Source organism: Echeneis naucrates, chromosome 24 (genome assembly GCF_900963305.1).
Source record: "Echeneis naucrates chromosome 24, fEcheNa1.1, whole genome shotgun sequence".
Taxonomy (NCBI): domain Eukaryota; kingdom Metazoa; phylum Chordata; class Actinopteri; order Carangiformes; family Echeneidae; genus Echeneis; species Echeneis naucrates.
This window is the reverse complement of record NC_042534.1, coordinates 5539643-5556883: the sequence shown is the minus strand read 5'-3', so window position 1 is coordinate 5556883 and position 17241 is coordinate 5539643. Positions and strand designations below refer to the sequence as shown.

Below are 17241 nucleotides of genomic sequence, written 5' to 3'. Positions count from 1 at the left end.
AATGTTAATAGGCCCCTCTCAATTACTCCAATACAGACATGTTTAATTCAGCTTTGTTTAGGCGAGAGTGGTGGGGGGGTGAGAAGGAATGCAGATAAATCCTCAGGTAAATACCAGCATAATCAGATCAGTCACACTTCAGCATTGACCCAGAGGAATGTGTGAATTCCATCTACAGGGCTCCCAAATAGGTGATAACAGCAGTAATCAAGTACCGTCTGGAAGCACCCTGCGAACACCAAAGTGTATATCTGAATGCTTTAAAATACATCCACCAAAGCAGCAACACATCATTTTCAGCCTTTAAACCTTCCAAATTTCCATCACACAACCAAAAACAACAAGACGGCATCAGAATAAATGGCACAAACATTACCTGTTTATTCGCTAATCTTAGTAACAGCATAAGTATATAATTGTATTCCATAAATGTATTATTAAAAATCAGCTGCATCATCAAAGACTCATTCATGATCACAGTCCTTTATGAAGAATTTAATTCTGACAGGCAGCTTTCTGTTACTGAAGTGACTCATCTGATAGGTTTCTCACTTATGTCACGATGCCACATAATGGCTATAAGATCGTACACTAAGCTGAGTGGACAGTGAGTCAGACTGAAGGGAATTTAATGTTGGATAAATCCACAACTTCCTTCATATGACTCATGCACATCAGTCACATTCCTGAGCTTCCATACATGCAGAGGGTTTTTAATTTAGGCGCGCGCACACACACACACACACACACACACAGCTTCAGGCTACACTGAGCCAAATGGGAAACACTTTGGAAAGATCTACATGGTTCATCTTACAGTGAGAAGATTTCTTGATCTTCAAGTCCTTTGAGAAAACAGTAACCGCTTTCTATACGTGTCTGTATAATAACTTGGTCTGATATCTGTAATGGCTCACTTTTATGCCTTAGTCCTTCAGTATCACTCAAACTGTGCACTTTTCTCTTATTCCTTTTTCTCAAAATGACAGTGACAGCGTTAAATCGATTTGCCCTTTAAATCCTAAAAAAAGAGGGGAAAAAAAAACTGCAGGTAAACATTACTGAAAGCAATCGCTAATTATTGTAAAATAAAACTGCAACTAACTGGTCATTTGTAAAATATTTTTGAATGGACAGGCTGGTCTTTTCTATTCTATTGATTAGAAAGCCACCAGAAGCTGTAACCACTGCATCCTTTATCTTTTTGTTTGATTCCACTATTTGGAAGTTTTGACTGGTTGGTTTCTAGCCAAGTGAGGGAGGTAACTTTGGAACTCATCCCCTGAACAGCAAGCTGATTAGTGTGCTAACCTCATTTGAAAAGATTTGTATATTTGATCAATAACTTCTACTCATCTCAAAGTTAAAATGTGGATGCTTTTTCCAAATAGCCGAACAACGTCCTTTCCATTTGGGGGGATGTCTATAAAATAATGCAGAAGACATCTGGTGCAGCCAGAGATTAGTTGTGTATTTTATATTTAAACCGGCCTTGCATATCTCAATAGCTCCAAAAACGTGCCTGAGTTCAGGAATGTTTGAGGAGGGGTCTTGAATGGCCGGCTGGGTTGGGGGGTTGGGGGTTTTGTGTGGGCAGAAGGGCTTTTTGTAGGCTGCAAAAGAAGTGCATGACATCATCGGACAGCATAGAAGAAAACGCCTCCTACTCTTCCAAGAACTGGATAGGGTGATGTTGAAATAATTGGAGGAAAGGGAAACAAAGGTTGTGAGTGTGTGAAAGATCAGAGATTATTTTTCATTGAGTAGTTCTTTTCCAATTTTAAACTATTTCTTCTTTTTTTTTTTTCCTGACCTGAATCCACACTCTTCAGCCTTTAATCCATCTCTACCACTTTCCCCTCTAAGTCTACTATCGTTGTGAGAAACAGCCCCCCCACCCCCAATCCCTCCACCTCCCCCCAAATCCCACAACTCCCAGTTCTTGTGTGGGCCGGAGGGATGGATAAGAATGTCGGACAGGACACGGTTATTTCTTGACATCACAGTTTCCTCTTCCTTTAGCACGTTTCCTCGAGGTACACTTCATTCTGTTTGCTGTCACAATGTGTCCAGAAACCTTTCCACCTCTTCTCATTCAGATTGTTCCTGCAAATTACGTGATGCAGCATGATGAAATCACTACTGTGACTGTTAAGGCCCGGATTCAAAGATTTTGTTTCCATTTTTTGTTTATTTTTGCTCTAAAACAATCAAGACTCGTGTTCACAGCTTTCAGTATTGAAGGAGGAGATCCACATGACCAGCGTCATCTTGGACTCAAGTGACAATTAAGTCTGAACTCAAATAGGGGAGCATTTAAAACCGACTGTGCTTCAAGCTCTCCATATAAAGTCCTCTGGCCCACATTAAAAAGCGTGCTTTTAAATTTGGATAACGCGCAGTGACCATAGCTTCCAGAGGAGTATGTTTAGCCAGCCTTTGGCATCTGTTGTGTTTTTCTTCACTTTTCTCTGCATTCCTAAAATATTTGCCCAGCAATTTGGCATTGCAGTTATTTTAGCGTTGTCTTTTACTCCAGTATAGACTGGATCTGAAAAAAGGGTTGCCGGGAGAACCCCCACCGTTCCTAAATCTAAAGGAAAATCTCTGTTTTTTTCTTTAGTGACCATTCAAGCTGGTTTGACAGAGAAGTGAAATATTTGACTTGTGTTTTTAAATCATTGTATGTATTCAGGTTGAGTCTACGTTGAACGTTTGATTTTTAAATGTTTCTCTGCACTATTATTCAAACATCTTGCTGCAAAAACTACAGATCTCAGTTCTTGCTCAACCCCAAAATGTGGCTCATCTCTCCTCCCTGTGTGGCAAATGAGAGGGTTCTTACTCCCTTCACAGCTGCATTTCATGAACTTGTGTTGCTCACAACTGCTCCTCTTCACTTTCCTTATCATCTCCCTTACCTCAGTCTCATGACCTACTCTGTCTAACATTAAGATCTGGCAGAGGCAGAGGTTTTGCTTGATAAAAGAAAAAGAAGAAAACTAAAACATGTTTCATCAAAATTTTCCAGAAAGGTCCAGCAAAGTGAGATAATTCCAGTATTTTCTACAATTTCAGCCGTTTTTGGACTTCTTCTGAAACAAATGCTGCTAAGTCAAGTCAATGTGGAGCGAAGCAGAACGCTGCAGGATCAAGTATCCACAGTCATAAAGAGCATTGTAGACGTGAAAAACCTCACTCCACTCACACATTCTTGGTCCTTATTTAAAGAAGATCTTATCATTAGCCGCAGTAATTATTGTATATGGATACTTGCTGCACTGCAGAAGAGACCATAACACTGTTAAAAAGGTGGGGTCTGTCACATTCCTGGTTCATTCTCTCAGTCCTCACTGTGCCTGGGGGAGGTTAGGGGTTGAGGAGCCAGATTAGGTTCCCTGATGCCGGGAAAGATGAGAGAGGAGCACCTGTGGAGACGAGTGGATCCTGGGGGTCTGGGAGAGCTGCTGGGAGCCATGAGTTTGAACTTATTACTGTAATTTTTCCGCCTCATGGGACTATTGTCTGAATACAGCTGAGCTGGTTGGTTTGCTTATTGGAGATTATGTAGTTGATGCAGTCTTCGCAAAGGATAACATTAAAGGGGCTACTTCTGCTACAGAGCCAGTGTTCACACAAAACCTCGTTTCGTAAAAACTAATTCCATAAAATTTAAATTTTAGTTATATCAGGTGCAGCAGAGTTTGTGCGTACAGTTTTAATAGATCTGATTACATTTGGCAGCCACAGCCAGCCAAAGGGTCTGATTTTGGGTCAGCTTACCATCAGTCCATCTGGTTACTACTGATTATGACGACAGTTAACTCAAAAATGATTTCAGCGGTGGTGACGTTGTTGAAGTTGTTCTTTGCTTGATTTTACGGTGTATTTAAGAAGGAGAAGAAACAACACTTTCTCCTGTCTGCTCAGTTTATTGACAAATGGCAGCTTTCTAATAGAGCTCTCTTACTGTCTACTGCCTGGAAGTGTCCTTTAAGCCTCCAATACACAACAAACTGAACAAGTGACTGGGCAGTGTTGGATCTTTGGGGATGAAGGGGCTTTCAAGCACTCTAATTTAAAACTCTCCCTCTCTAACACTTTCCTCTGGGATCTCTTTGAGATCATTTTGGTGTCTGGCTGATGGATCGGTGACTGCACACACCGACAGCACAAGCCAAAGACAGTAAAATTCCTATGGTTCCTAAAGTAAAGTAGAAAAAGATGCACGATTAGGAATGATTAACCGTAATGAGTACTGTCAGCTGGAATGTAAAAAGGAAATGGGCAGTCCAGAAGGAGTAATCTGGCAGATGGATTGTTTTGTGATGACTGTTCAGCATGAATCCATATTGGCGGAGATCAGAGGGAGCTTAGGAGAAGGGAGAGGTCCCTTCAACAGGCATGATGAACGTTTTGGCAACATAACTACAAACGTCCCCGGGGCCGAACCTTAGCAAGTCCATCCAAGAATGAAACTGTGTCCACACACACAAATACACAAGCGCACACACTTAAAGTACACACAGATTGCAGTTTAGCCACCCTATAAAGGTTCACACCTGCAACCAAGACACAGAATTAAAATGCAGCACAAAAAACTGAGGGTAATAATTTCTTACAACTGATGACACACATGAGACAGACTGCATTTATTAAAATCTGTCATTCATTTTTGAGAGACTTGAACTGCTGCATGTGTGGAGTTCGATGTGCCACATTGTAAAAATTGTAGGAAAATTCCAAAATTTGGAAAAGCCTAAAGAGATTCAGCTTTATAATGATCTGAGCTAAGGGAAAGCTGCAAACACTCACTGGTGCAGAGGAGCGAAATTCAACACTGCTCTTGGATCGACAACTTCAAGTATCTGACAGTAGTTTGTACACAAACTTTAATGACTTAACTGAAGCCTGATTTAACTGAACCCCCCCTCCCCACATGGTCCTGTGAGCTGGATGAAACAAACAGATGTGCGACTGATAGCTTTCCGACAGATAAACACGAACTGCAATACGCACAAAAACACACTCTCACACTCGGCAGTATCATCCTCTCAAGCCTTCCATAAAACCTCATCTGTCGTCTTTTGCAGGCTGCAAGCCATTTGGGAGGGAGTGGCAACGCTCCAGCCTGCAGATTACATCAGCTATGATGTCATTCTTTGAGCTGCCACTGCACCTCATACACCCACACCCTTAAAACCAGCAGTCCTAACACAAATGCATGCACACAACCTTCCACATGGAAGGCAAAGAATTACTGTTCATAGAGAAATGAACATGAGACAAAAGATCAACAGTAATAGCTGCTTTACACCAGAAGAAATCTCGTTGCGGAGAGGGAGAGAGAGACGCTGGATTTATTCTGATAAAAAATTAAGTGATAATGTTTCATTTTCATCCGAGTGATGCACTTTGTAAGTAGGTGCATCATTCTCAGCTGATTATGTTCTCATGTCTTTCTCTCACTTCATCCTCATCTATTTTTATCCTTTCCCTCCCCTCTCTCTCTCTCTCTCTCTCTCTCTCTCTCTCTCTCTCTCTCTCTCTCTCTCTCTCTCTCTCTCTCTCTCTCTCTCTCTCTCTCTCTCTCTCTCTCTCTCTCTCCTCTCTCTCTCTCTCTCTCTCTCTCTCTCTCTCTCTCTCTCTCTCAACAAGAAGGAACATTTCTGAGTGGTTCTCTAAAAACCCGATTTCTATGTAATATTACTCTCCAAGCCTAAGATCTCCTTTCTGTGTGGTCACACCTTTCCATTTACAAAACACCAGCATCATACAAAAATTGACTGATGTGGAGTTTCTGGATTTCTCTGCAAACAAACAAAATACAACCGCCACCTCATCATCTAGGCAGAGTCACCAGCAGTGAACCAGAAAATTGATTTTTTGTGTTCCCAAAGGGGTTGACTGCTGATGAGCCCGCTGGAGATGGACTTTCCGAACTTTTCCAAAAACCGTTTTAAACCCATACTTACAGTAACTTTGGTAAAAATTGTACAACATGATAGTAAGCAGTCAAGTTTTAGTGTGTTTTCGAGGCGGCAGTGTGATGTAAAGTGAAAACACTCTGGCACACCTGATAGCTGAGAGATTATGATAGTGGACTTGCAAAACTGTGCATTTCTGTGTATGTGTCCATTTGCACGTGTGTCAGTCTTTTGATCTGCAGCTCTTCTTTTGTTATTTTATGATATCCAAAAGACTCCTGTTCCCTTCCTGTCTCCCACAATGCTCTGCTGTCTTTATCAGACGACACAAGGTAGACCGGAGCTGGGCTGTGTCGATCTCCTCCCTCCCCCTCTCTCTCTCTTTGTGTATCTCCCTTCCTTTCTCTCCCTTGCACTCCTGCAATCTGTTGCCTTGAAGCTGTTTCACAACTTCCGTTGTCTTCCCTCGTTTTATTTGCTACTGAGGGTACCAGTCTCTGTGGCATCAGGCAGCTGCTTGGCTGATTGATCACTCAGTTCAAATTTTATAGGTCCAAGATGCTTTCTAGGGGTAAACATCTGCTGTCAACTCTGTTCATGTGTCATTGTTCACTCACAAGAAAAAAAAAAAAGTGTGCACTGTAAAGTTAAGGAAAATTACATACACAATGTATCTGGGAGTATCTGCTGTATCCTGCTGCTTTTTTCTTTTGGGACTCTTAAAGTCTTCTTTTCTTTTTTCAAATATAATTTTGTAGACTTATGAGCCAGTAAGTGCAGCATCTCTGTGCAAAAACCTTCACAGTGTTCTCTGTAACAGCATAAATTAAACGCTGTGGTATGCATAAGTGAAAAAGATCTAAGCCTTCCTGACACACAATGTGATTATGTGCTTGCTCTTGTTTCTGTTCATGTCCACAAATACAACTACTCTACCTGTCGACATGCCGCATCAACTCATGTACTCAGAGGAGAGTATTGGATTACTTTGTAAACGGATGAAATCGCTTCATTAAATATCTTATTAAATCAGTTACTTTACAGCGTGCTCCGTGACATATCTCCATGTTTTAAGTAGTATAGGGTTACTCCTTCCTCTGGGCTATAGCATAAGATGTGCACAGGTTGCTTTGTGCAGGACCCGGGTCATGGCCTGCTAAATATTTGGGGAGGGCGTGCATGCCCCCACAGCCCTCCCAGACTGAGGGAGACACGATGGAAACGACAAAGAAAATAAACAAAGCAGCTTTGGAGATAAGAGTTGGCCAGAACAGGTCAGAGAAAAAATTTTTTATCCAGTTTATTACTGGAAAAAGATTATCTGAGATTATTTGATTAAAAAAATCCCTGTGTCCAAAAAGTATTCTGCACAAGATCACAGTGCCTTTTTAAATCTTTTAGCCTCTGATGGTATTTGGCATCGGGAGGTTCAGAGAGGATAAAGGTATACCTCTAATTTTCAAAGATGTGATCTGGGTTGAGCATCTTCTTGCATTTATCATTCAACATTTAATTATAGGAAAAGTATAAATCCCCAAAAAGACGAAAGCGAGAAAAAAAGGAAAGATTATGTTGAGTATTTTAAGAATGTGACTGTGTGTGGCTCGTATATGAAAAGCCAGTGTAGGTGTCCCCTGCGTGTTGACAATGGGATTAACTTTAGGATCAAGTATTTCTTGCAGAGCCACAAAGACATCTGTAGACAAGAATGTGCGCATGCACACACACACGCACGATGACAACTGACCCCACACAAACAAGCTTACCTGCAGCCGCTGCTGAAGAAACAGTGCAAAATCCCAGACACAAACACACACAAACACTGCCACCACTTACCACAACATTCAAAGTCACACTCTGTAAACACACAACCGACAGATTGTGTATTTACATACGCATATACACACCTTCTCCCAGGGTGTTGTCCTCTGAGTGTCCATTCAGGCTGGTCATGCTTGAGATTTGGCCATTTTTCTGCAAAGACTGAAAAAAAAGAGAAGAGGACAGTCTAAGTCAAGATGTATATCTGAATATATTCATATACACAAGTGAGACGCTCAACATTTGGGGAAACACTGTGATTCCTTTTCTTTAAGAGGCTTAGATGAGAAGCACTGACCAACGGAGTCCGAACCTTCATCATGATACACTCTGCAATTGTTTTCTAAAAAATAATGCCACCAAACAAATAAAACTGACCCATCATGTTTTGTGATGAGCTAAACAGTCAATGAGACGAGGCTGCGAGAGCCATAAAAGGTGGGTCAGCTGCTCCTGATTCTTAAAGCCAAAAATCATTTCATTCTCCCACAGAACAATTTAAAAACACCAAAATAAGAACCAAAAATGGGCAGCACCACTTCAGGTTACATTCACTGCAACTCATTATAATGATAATGTCAGACAGCTGAGTTCGTTCAGCGCTCAAATTTCAGGGAACATAGAGATCCAGTCTGACAAAGAGCAGCAGAAACACAACACTAACCTGTCCACATACAAACACCACAGCAGAAAGGAGCATTAAGGGATTACTGATGATCAGAAAGTGCACTTTGTTATCATTTACAAACAAGATAAAGTGATCCAACTTTATCAGTAGATTTGACTTTTTAGAGTTTCTCAGACAGTAAGCAGCTCCGACTGACATACAACAGCAAGTCTGAGCTTTTTGTATGTCAAGGCCAAGGGAGAGGGAACCAGAGCCTCCCTCAGAGCTGCTAATCTAACTAATGGACAAGTCAGGATCCATTCCCAGCAACCCAAAGTCCTTCAGGAAAGACCTGAAAAATGACACTACAGAGAGGGGACTTTGCTGGGCGACGGATCGGAGACAGAATTACTAAAAGATGAGAAAAAGAAAGTGAGAGCAAGTTGGAAGAATGGAGGAGGAACGATGCTGTCGGACATGTTGCTACAACAAAGACCTCTACAGAGAGGAGAAGTCTGTTATTGCACGCAAGCCAAAGAAAGAAAAAAGAAATGTAAATGTTTCGAAGCGTAGAACAGATCAAGCCAAATTTTTGAGTACAATCTTTTCTTACACCGACGCTCTCCACCAGTGGACCAGATCAGAAAATCCTTTGACAGGACGGACAGTAAGGGCTGCAACTAAAGGATGACTTTCACACTGATTATTGTCTTCCCATTGAAACAATAAATCCTAAAAATTTTAAAAAGCAGCCTGGAAAATTGCTTTGACACACACAAATTTAACATATTCACTTCCTCTCTGTCAACACTGTAACATCTCCCTTCTTTAGTTAGGCAGTTATGAACTCCAGTCATCGATTTGTTGAGGTAAAGTATAAGATTTTGATTGTTATGGCCTCTTTTCTGCCAAACTGCATCAGCGGGGAGGCAGTTTTTACGGCCAGAGATTGGTTGTGATTGGTTGTAAATGTAATCAGACATCTCAGAACACATTTACAGCAAAATCACAAAGCACACGAGCCTTTTAGTTTGGTTCGCTGAGAGCCAAGTGCTCCCACCCAGCTAACCTCATAGAGACGAGGAGAACCTTGCAGTGAGGTCATGTGCAGCACAGCTCCTTAAGTGCTCATGGTGCCCCTCTGTCTAAAAGGCCTGATCCACCCAGGAACACAATGGGGGAGTGAAACCATGCAAATGAACATCAGTGCACAGTTTGGGTGTCACTCCTGTGCACAAATAGGAAAGAATGAGAGTTGACAGACATTTGTGAGAAATAATGTTTCCAACAGTAAGCAGGACTGACTTGCTCCGATCGTGTCACACACAGAATGACAGCGCTGACACGTGTCCTTTTAAAGATATTAGGAGCTCTGATCAGATCTGGTGTGTGAGTTCCCAGCTGACCTCCAGCGACCCCGCCTTCCCATGGTCCATCTCATGACTGGCATTCCCAGCATTCCTTGCTCTCTCTTCACCAAATTCCTCAGATTCCCCAACACCTGACTCTGCCTTCTTTTTTCAGACCAGGTCCCCAAACATGCGTAGCCTTCAGCTACCCCTTTCCTCGAGTTATTTCATAAGCCCCCTCTGACCCCTATTAAAATGCCACTCCTTCTTATGGGTGTCAGAAATGTTGCTGCTATATTTTTCACACAGCAAGTGTAAGCAGTGTCTGCGGAGTGACCCAAAAAAAAAAAAAAAAAACCCCGATACTGACACTTTGTTGTCATTGTCTCGGGCGCTCTGAATTCCAAGTTCCAGGGCAGAAAATGTTGAAGTTTCACTGCCAGTTGTGCATTTTTTGACGTCTGTCTGACCAACATGGTCTGCCACAAAAACCAGAAGACAGACTTAGCCCTGCTGCAAAAAAGTTTTCACGAAGCTAAGGTCACGAAGAAAAAATATCTGCTGAAACAAAACAATAGTAGGTGGAAGAAAAAGAACAGCAGGAGCCTGTTTTGTGTTCTGTCTGGTTTACTGTATAATAGAATCTGTTTTAATTTCATTTAAGTCACTGGACAACATCTGAGCTGCCTTATTTCTAACCAGAGACAAAGACAGATGTGGCATTGAAATGAGGAGATGCTTCATCTGTCTGTGAGTATAGGGACACTGTATGCATCAAACCACAGGGACAGAACAACTCCGAACACCATCTGGCTCCTCCACAGCCTCCGTCAGCTCTTTTCAATGTTCTTGGTCTCGCGTTCCTTTATCACAAGAGGCTTAATACTCACAAAGAACAATTTTATCCTGAGATGCTCCTTCTCTGAAGCCTCTCTGACTAGAGTGGTTATACAGCCATTTGGGAACGAACTGCTACAGTTTATTCCATCCAATGTCTTATGAAGAATTATTCAAGCAGACAATGACTATCAGCGATAATCAGCGATTTGTGATTTAAGTTAAATCATAAATCCTAGCTACTCACGTTAAAGGACAAGGGCAGAGACATTCCTTCAATTCTTTCTGGTTACAAATTCAGAAATAGCAACACCGACCGAGGAATGAAGTTACGAACAAACATGTTTGTGTCAGTAAAGTCAGATAAAGGCTATTTCTTTGCATAACTGTGTAGTTGTACAGTTACGCAAACATGACAAAAACATTTGCTCCTGCTATTTAACCACACAAACACTTTCCTGCTGGCTCAAAACCTGCAAACACTTATCTCTTTTTCAGCCCTATTGGCCTATTGGCCCTATTGCTGAGGAAAATTACCAGAGCTTTAGAAAATGCATGTATATATTAAAAATAAATCCAAATTTTAAAAGATGTATTCAGTAGGCATCTGGGCATAGTAATGCAAGGTGGACTAAATCATTATATGAAAACGAACCTTTTCATGCCAAAATTCAAGCTTTGTCTTCCTCATCAAACAAAAATACACGTGCCTCATAGTCTCATGTCACTACAGATAAGAACATTGTTGTCAAACGGAGACCTCCCCGTCCCCCCTGGCCTTTAACCACAAATGATTATCTTAAAATATAAGCTTTAAGATAATAACATTAAAACATTTTCTTCTTTAACATATTCCTCTGACCTTTTGTCTCACCTTACTGCTCTACCACTCCGCTTTTACTTTCATCCCCAATTTATCTCTCATTCTTTCTCTCCTCTTATCTGCCTCTAACATTTTCTTTTTGGCTGCACCTCTTTACTCAGTGGATCCTGTAGGGAGACGACCTGCTGTCTCCTAAATCACTCCACAAAAGCCTGCGGAGGAGATTTATATGCTTAAAACCAAACACAGAATGCAGGAGGAGGTGCTTATTGGAAAAAAGAGGGTGTTGCAGCTGCCTAGTTACATCTCAAATCCAGATCTCAGTCTGGGAGAAGATGTCGGACTAAGACGGCCAAAAGAGGATTGGTGACCTTTAGTGTGGGAATAGTTAAAAGCTGCGTAAAATTGAGGGTGGAAGATTTGGGGGCTCAAATGAATTACGGGTGAATTTGATTCCCTCTCTAATAAAGTGGCTTTAATTAATACATTTTTTATACAACAAAACATTATCAAGATCAGTTTAAATGTAGACTCCTGAGTAGTCTTCCAGCTGAGGAGTGGGGTGAAAAAATATGAAAGTACATGAAGAAATATAAAACATATTGCATGCAAATATTTTCCAGCCCAAAAGCTACAAACATTAAACATTACACAGCAACAGCTAAGAGGGAACAGCAGGCGTAAACTGAATGCATTGGACCAACGTGGTCATTTTATTGGTGATTTATTCACAATGACTCAGTGAGCTGCAGCTGAAATTTCACAAGGAGAAAAAAATGACTATTCAGCGTCCAACCTAAACGTCCTTGAAACATTTTCAGACTCTGTGAGGTTGTGGGTTTGTGCATGCGTCAGTTAACTGCATGACCTCTGACCTTTGGGGTGTGGACATTTTCAGAGAAGTCGAAAGGAAGATGATGCTGTCGAAGGTGGAGTGGGGTGGTGGGGTGCGACTGGGAGAATGGGGATTGGGATTGTAAAAACAGAGGAGGAGATGAAAGCAGAGATGTGAAGACGGGAAAGAAGAGAAGAAACAGAAGTACAAAAGATGAAGAAGAATCAAAAGAGTATATATATATATTAGTATAAAACACCAATTTCATTTTCATTTTTATGTGGGAGTTCTTTAAAGGAGGTAAAATGAGCAATCAATCAATAAATATTTCACCCAGGTCTAACTTTAAGGGGCCTGTGTGGCCATCATGTCTGTCTATCGCTCTCTCTCCTTGTTTCTTCACCCTTGCCAGCCCCCAAATCTATTATCCCTGACCCCCACATTCAGTACATACCAAAGATCAAAGCATGACAAGACCCCCGAAGAACACTCTCACTGTTTCCACAAGCCATTAACTCTGTTCAGGTGCTCAGACTGACGTACCTGTGCTTCTGTGTGCACAGTCTGTGTGTGTGTGTGTGTGTGTGTGTGTGTGTGTGTGTGTGTGTGATGAAAGTTACATGGGGTCTAGTCCAAAAAAATAATGAGAAAATGATCAGAAACTGATCTGTACAGGGTTGGATTTCACAGAGCCAGTGAGGATTATTAAGTAGTTTTTGACAATGTGTTTTATTGCTAGAATCGGAAACCGTCAACATGAGACACAAGACTTTGGCTCCAGACAGACGCAGACAGTCGAGTCTAAAAACAGTATAATGATGAATTTACTGTTAATGATAAGTAGGCCTACGATCCAGTCTGTGAATTGTTGCATAATGTGTGTTAGGCTCTACAAAATCTGTCATTAAGTTCAGTATTTCAGATACAGTCTCATGTTACTTTATATAATGGGATGGGATGTAGTCTACTGTCTATATGTATTTATTATAAATCTGGAGCAGAAAATACAACCTGAGTTTAGTCATAGTAAAGGGGAACTGGAAGAGAAAAGACTGGACCAGAGAAAGAAACACCAACATTCCTGTTTACAATTTGACCTAAAATCAAGGAACAATGAAAAATGAATAAGACTGTTTCAGCAGGTCCTAGATGACCAGAATATTTATGCATGAGGGGGCATTGTGTCAGAATGAATGCCTCTAACAGCTTTTTAAGCACCAGTGCTAGGTTTGGGCCACAAAAGGAAGGAAGAGGGGCGCAGATGAAAAGGCTGAATGACCCTGAAGCTGCTGTGTCCACACACCTGTTAGCTGCCATTTTAGGACAACAGATCGAAAAGGTCGTCGGACTCTACCTACATCAGAGCATCTCTGACCCTTTCACCTCCCAGTGGCCATACCTCCCACAATTTGTCTGTTTTTCATCACCCCCATGCCTTCATCTGTGCGGCACCCACACTCAAACAGTAAACGGAGCCAAACAACAACAACAGCCTTGTTGCGAGAAAGACCCCACAGGACACGATCATACTCAGGCTGCGCTGGCCAGTGTTTGACCCCTGGGGCTCGCCTCTGAAAATGGGCTGAAATAACAAATCCACCCCCTTTGCTGACCCCCCTGTCACGAATCTGTAAATATCTCTGAGCCATGATAAGCATCAGAGCTCCAGTCATATGAAAGAAAAGAAGAGGGGGGGTGACACACATTCAGATGCTATAAACATGCTTTTAATTAGTGAGACACTGAAAACAGACTCTGTTTTTATGGCGCCAGGCTTCAAATTACTCTTAGATTATTGGCCCACTAAGGTCTACACATTTGACCTGATTTTTGGCTCATTCTGGGTTAAAATGTCACTTAAACTCACATTTTCACAGTGTATATCAGCAGGTAGCAGCACATATTATTCCTTGAAGCTGAAATCTGCACTTTCCTCTGCAGCAGGAAGAAAACCTCAGAATAATCCAAAGAGAGTGAACATAACCTAGCCAAAAAATGAACAACCATAAAAAAACTCATATTATAAATCTCATCTCCTACACTGCTTATCTGTCAGGGTCATGGGGGTGCTGGGGGAGGGAGGGTACACCCTGGACCGGTCTCTGGTCTATTGCAGGGTTGACATATACAGACAAACAACTATATATAAAAACACAATGCACACAAAAATCCATAGCTGTTGAAGAACTGTAAAGGGCCTGATTGTATTGAAATTTAGTGGAAAATGGTCCTCACATCACTTGTCTGTATCTCAAATGTTTTCTTAGCCAATTTATGGTCTCAGTCTTCCCATGATTTTGATGATGATGTAAATTTCAGCCAGTTCAGCTTTGCCTTGATAGAGAGTCTTACACTTCCAAGAGAACTTATTTTTTGCTCTAATACGACCTTCTGCAGCTCATTACAAGTGTGCAAAATCTTCTTTCCAGGTCGTGTCCTTTTAACAAAGTTTTTCTCACATTTTGTTGGCCGCCATTGATTTGCAACACAGTTAGATTAGATTAGATACAATTTTTTTTCAGTTAAAGAGGCATGTGAAAGAAATTAGCTTCAAAAAGTCCCATTAATTTCATTGGTCTATTTCACAGAACACAACCAGCAGTGAGGTCCACTAATGAAATTATCTAGTCTAAAATAAACCGTGAATGGCCTCATTTCAAACAAGCACATGTTGCGTTTGACACCAGACTAATACACCTTGGTTGAGTAGTTCACATATAAAGATCTTCTTTTATAAGCAGTTGTTTTCAAACATTATTTAAAACATCTCTCCCTCTCTCTACCCAACCTGTCGAGGCAATGGCTGCCCCCCCCATGAGCCTGCCCGAGGTTTCTGCCTCTTAAAGGAAGTTTGGTCTGGACCTGTTCTATATGTAAAGTGCCCTGATGTAACTTTGTTATGATTTGGCGCTAGATAAATACATTTGATTTGATCTGATTTAGATTGACTGAACAATGGCCTGACTGGCTTTGCTGTGTGTTTCTACTTTTAGTTAGCAACAGGCATCATAAGACGCAGCTTAAAGAATTCTTATATAACAGTACACGCAGTGTATGTTTTATGACAACAGGTTTAGCATTTTTAGCTCTTATCCTAATTTTGGTTTGCGACATAAACTTGCAACAAACAAACCCATAAAGATAGAAAGGAAATACACATGTTCCAGTATTAGATCTGGCTGAGGTGGTCATAATTTTTATCCTTTATATGTTGTTGGGCTATTTAGCATTTCCATTGTTGTTTTATAAATCAAAGTGCATAGTTGGGTTTAGTACTTTATAGTGGCTAATTTATTTTCCATCACTTTTTTGTTTTTTAGGTTTCACAAAAGGAACTGTGACACAAGTGTGTGTGTTTGCTGTAAAGATTGGAGCATCCACAACACAAATCATGACAAGCTATGATTCACAGTATGCCCTTGAAATGCTCTGACTCCTACCAGCATGAAAGGCACAGCGTTATAAAAACACACACACTGCACACATCAACCTCTCTGCTCTGTGATGCAGATAATACTGCGTCAGAACATGAGCTGATGAAAAATGGATGATGAGCAAAAAAGAGGAGCAGAGAGGAAGGAAACTAAGGTAAACGTCTTCAGTAAAGAAGGGAGGGAGAGAATGAGAAACACCGTGGATAACGTGCTTGTTTTCTTTCTTTGAGGACTACTCTTAAAACTTACCCAAAACCCAGAAAACCTTGCAAATCAGAGAGAAGGTTCTTGGGCTGATTATTGTTTCTTTATTCAAAAACCTAAAATGACTCTCAGAGGTTTTCCTGACCGCTCTTCAGGTGCAACAGCAGAGGTACCACTGGAAGCAGAAACCTCCTCTACAGAATTTTGAGTATTAAATCAAATATTTTGTGTCTGAATAAAATGTAATTGTTTACACTCAGCCACACAATAACTAAACCCCCTAAAAACGGTGTACTGACGTAGTTACAGATGGGGGGACTGAGGGCTGCATGTGTGTTCTGCTCCTGGTTCCATTTGCATTCAGTGTTTAATGTAATCTGCGGAAGAAGCCAGAAAGCATGATGTAGCTAAATGGGAATTAAATGACTTGACTATGTGTCTTCAAAAAACAGTTCACAATTGTTTCTTTAAGCAAAGACCACAATCAAACAAACCATGAGGGGATGTAATGCTGTGATTGGGACATAATCAATTCAGAAGACACTGAAACATTTAGTCCTCAGTACAGGATCAAGATCCAAAAACACTGTATTCTTCATTAAGGCAAACTAATAGTGTCACTTCTTGGAGTCTTCCCGTGTAAGCCTAACCTGCTGGTTACACAGAATAATGCATACTGTGAGCGTGATTGGTGCAGACTGCTATATTGTGGCGTACATTTTACATAAAAAAAAGATTAAAATAGAATAAAAAAGATGAAATAATATCACAGACCAAAAACAAAAGAGTGTACAGCAACAGCAGAAGCAAGATGGCTGAGTCAGTCCACAGGGGCTCGTGATGTAATGGAGGTAGGATGTTATTTTCAGCACTGTGTCAGCAGAGGAGCCAGTACAGAGAGAGGAACTGTCTATGAAATATTGAACATGCAGCAACCAAAAGACTCTTTTCGGGTGAGAAAGCAATGTTCCATCACTGCTGACTGAAGGCCCCAACAACCCGCTGTTTCACAGACAGATAACGGCTCAGTGGCTGGTAGCTCAACTATTCTGTGTAGCGTCTTTAAAAGATGAACAAATATACTGTTCTGTAATCAGACACACAAAAACGGAATGATGCAATAACATGCCCCCTAATTCATTCAAAGCCCTGTAATGCTGGAACAGATTTCCAGGCAAAAGTCAAACACAAATATGCAATAGGGGAAAGCTGTGCTAAATGATGCCGACTTCTCCGATCATGAGGATTGATTGGGGCAGAGTAGCTGTAATGGTCCCTGTGGAGAAGAGGAAATGAATCCAAGCCCTTCTGGCTACATCTGGGATATTCAGTAACACATGATCAGCACAGGACAGTAATTCTCAGGGAGGAAAACCCCTTGTCACACCTCCAACATCACCAGCA

At 41.2% G+C, this 17241-nt stretch overlaps 1 protein-coding gene across 1 annotated transcript in view; it reads right to left on the bottom strand.

Annotated features, from left to right (window-relative positions):
• akap12b (A kinase (PRKA) anchor protein 12b) overlaps positions 1-17241 on the bottom strand; it is a 34082-nt gene that overhangs the window by 11867 nt on the left and 4974 nt on the right. Inside the window, exon 3 of the mRNA XM_029496709.1 lies at positions 7835-7910. Within this exon, the coding sequence (XP_029352569.1) occupies positions 7835-7910 (76 nt within the window). The remainder of the gene's footprint in view (positions 1-7834; positions 7911-17241) is intronic.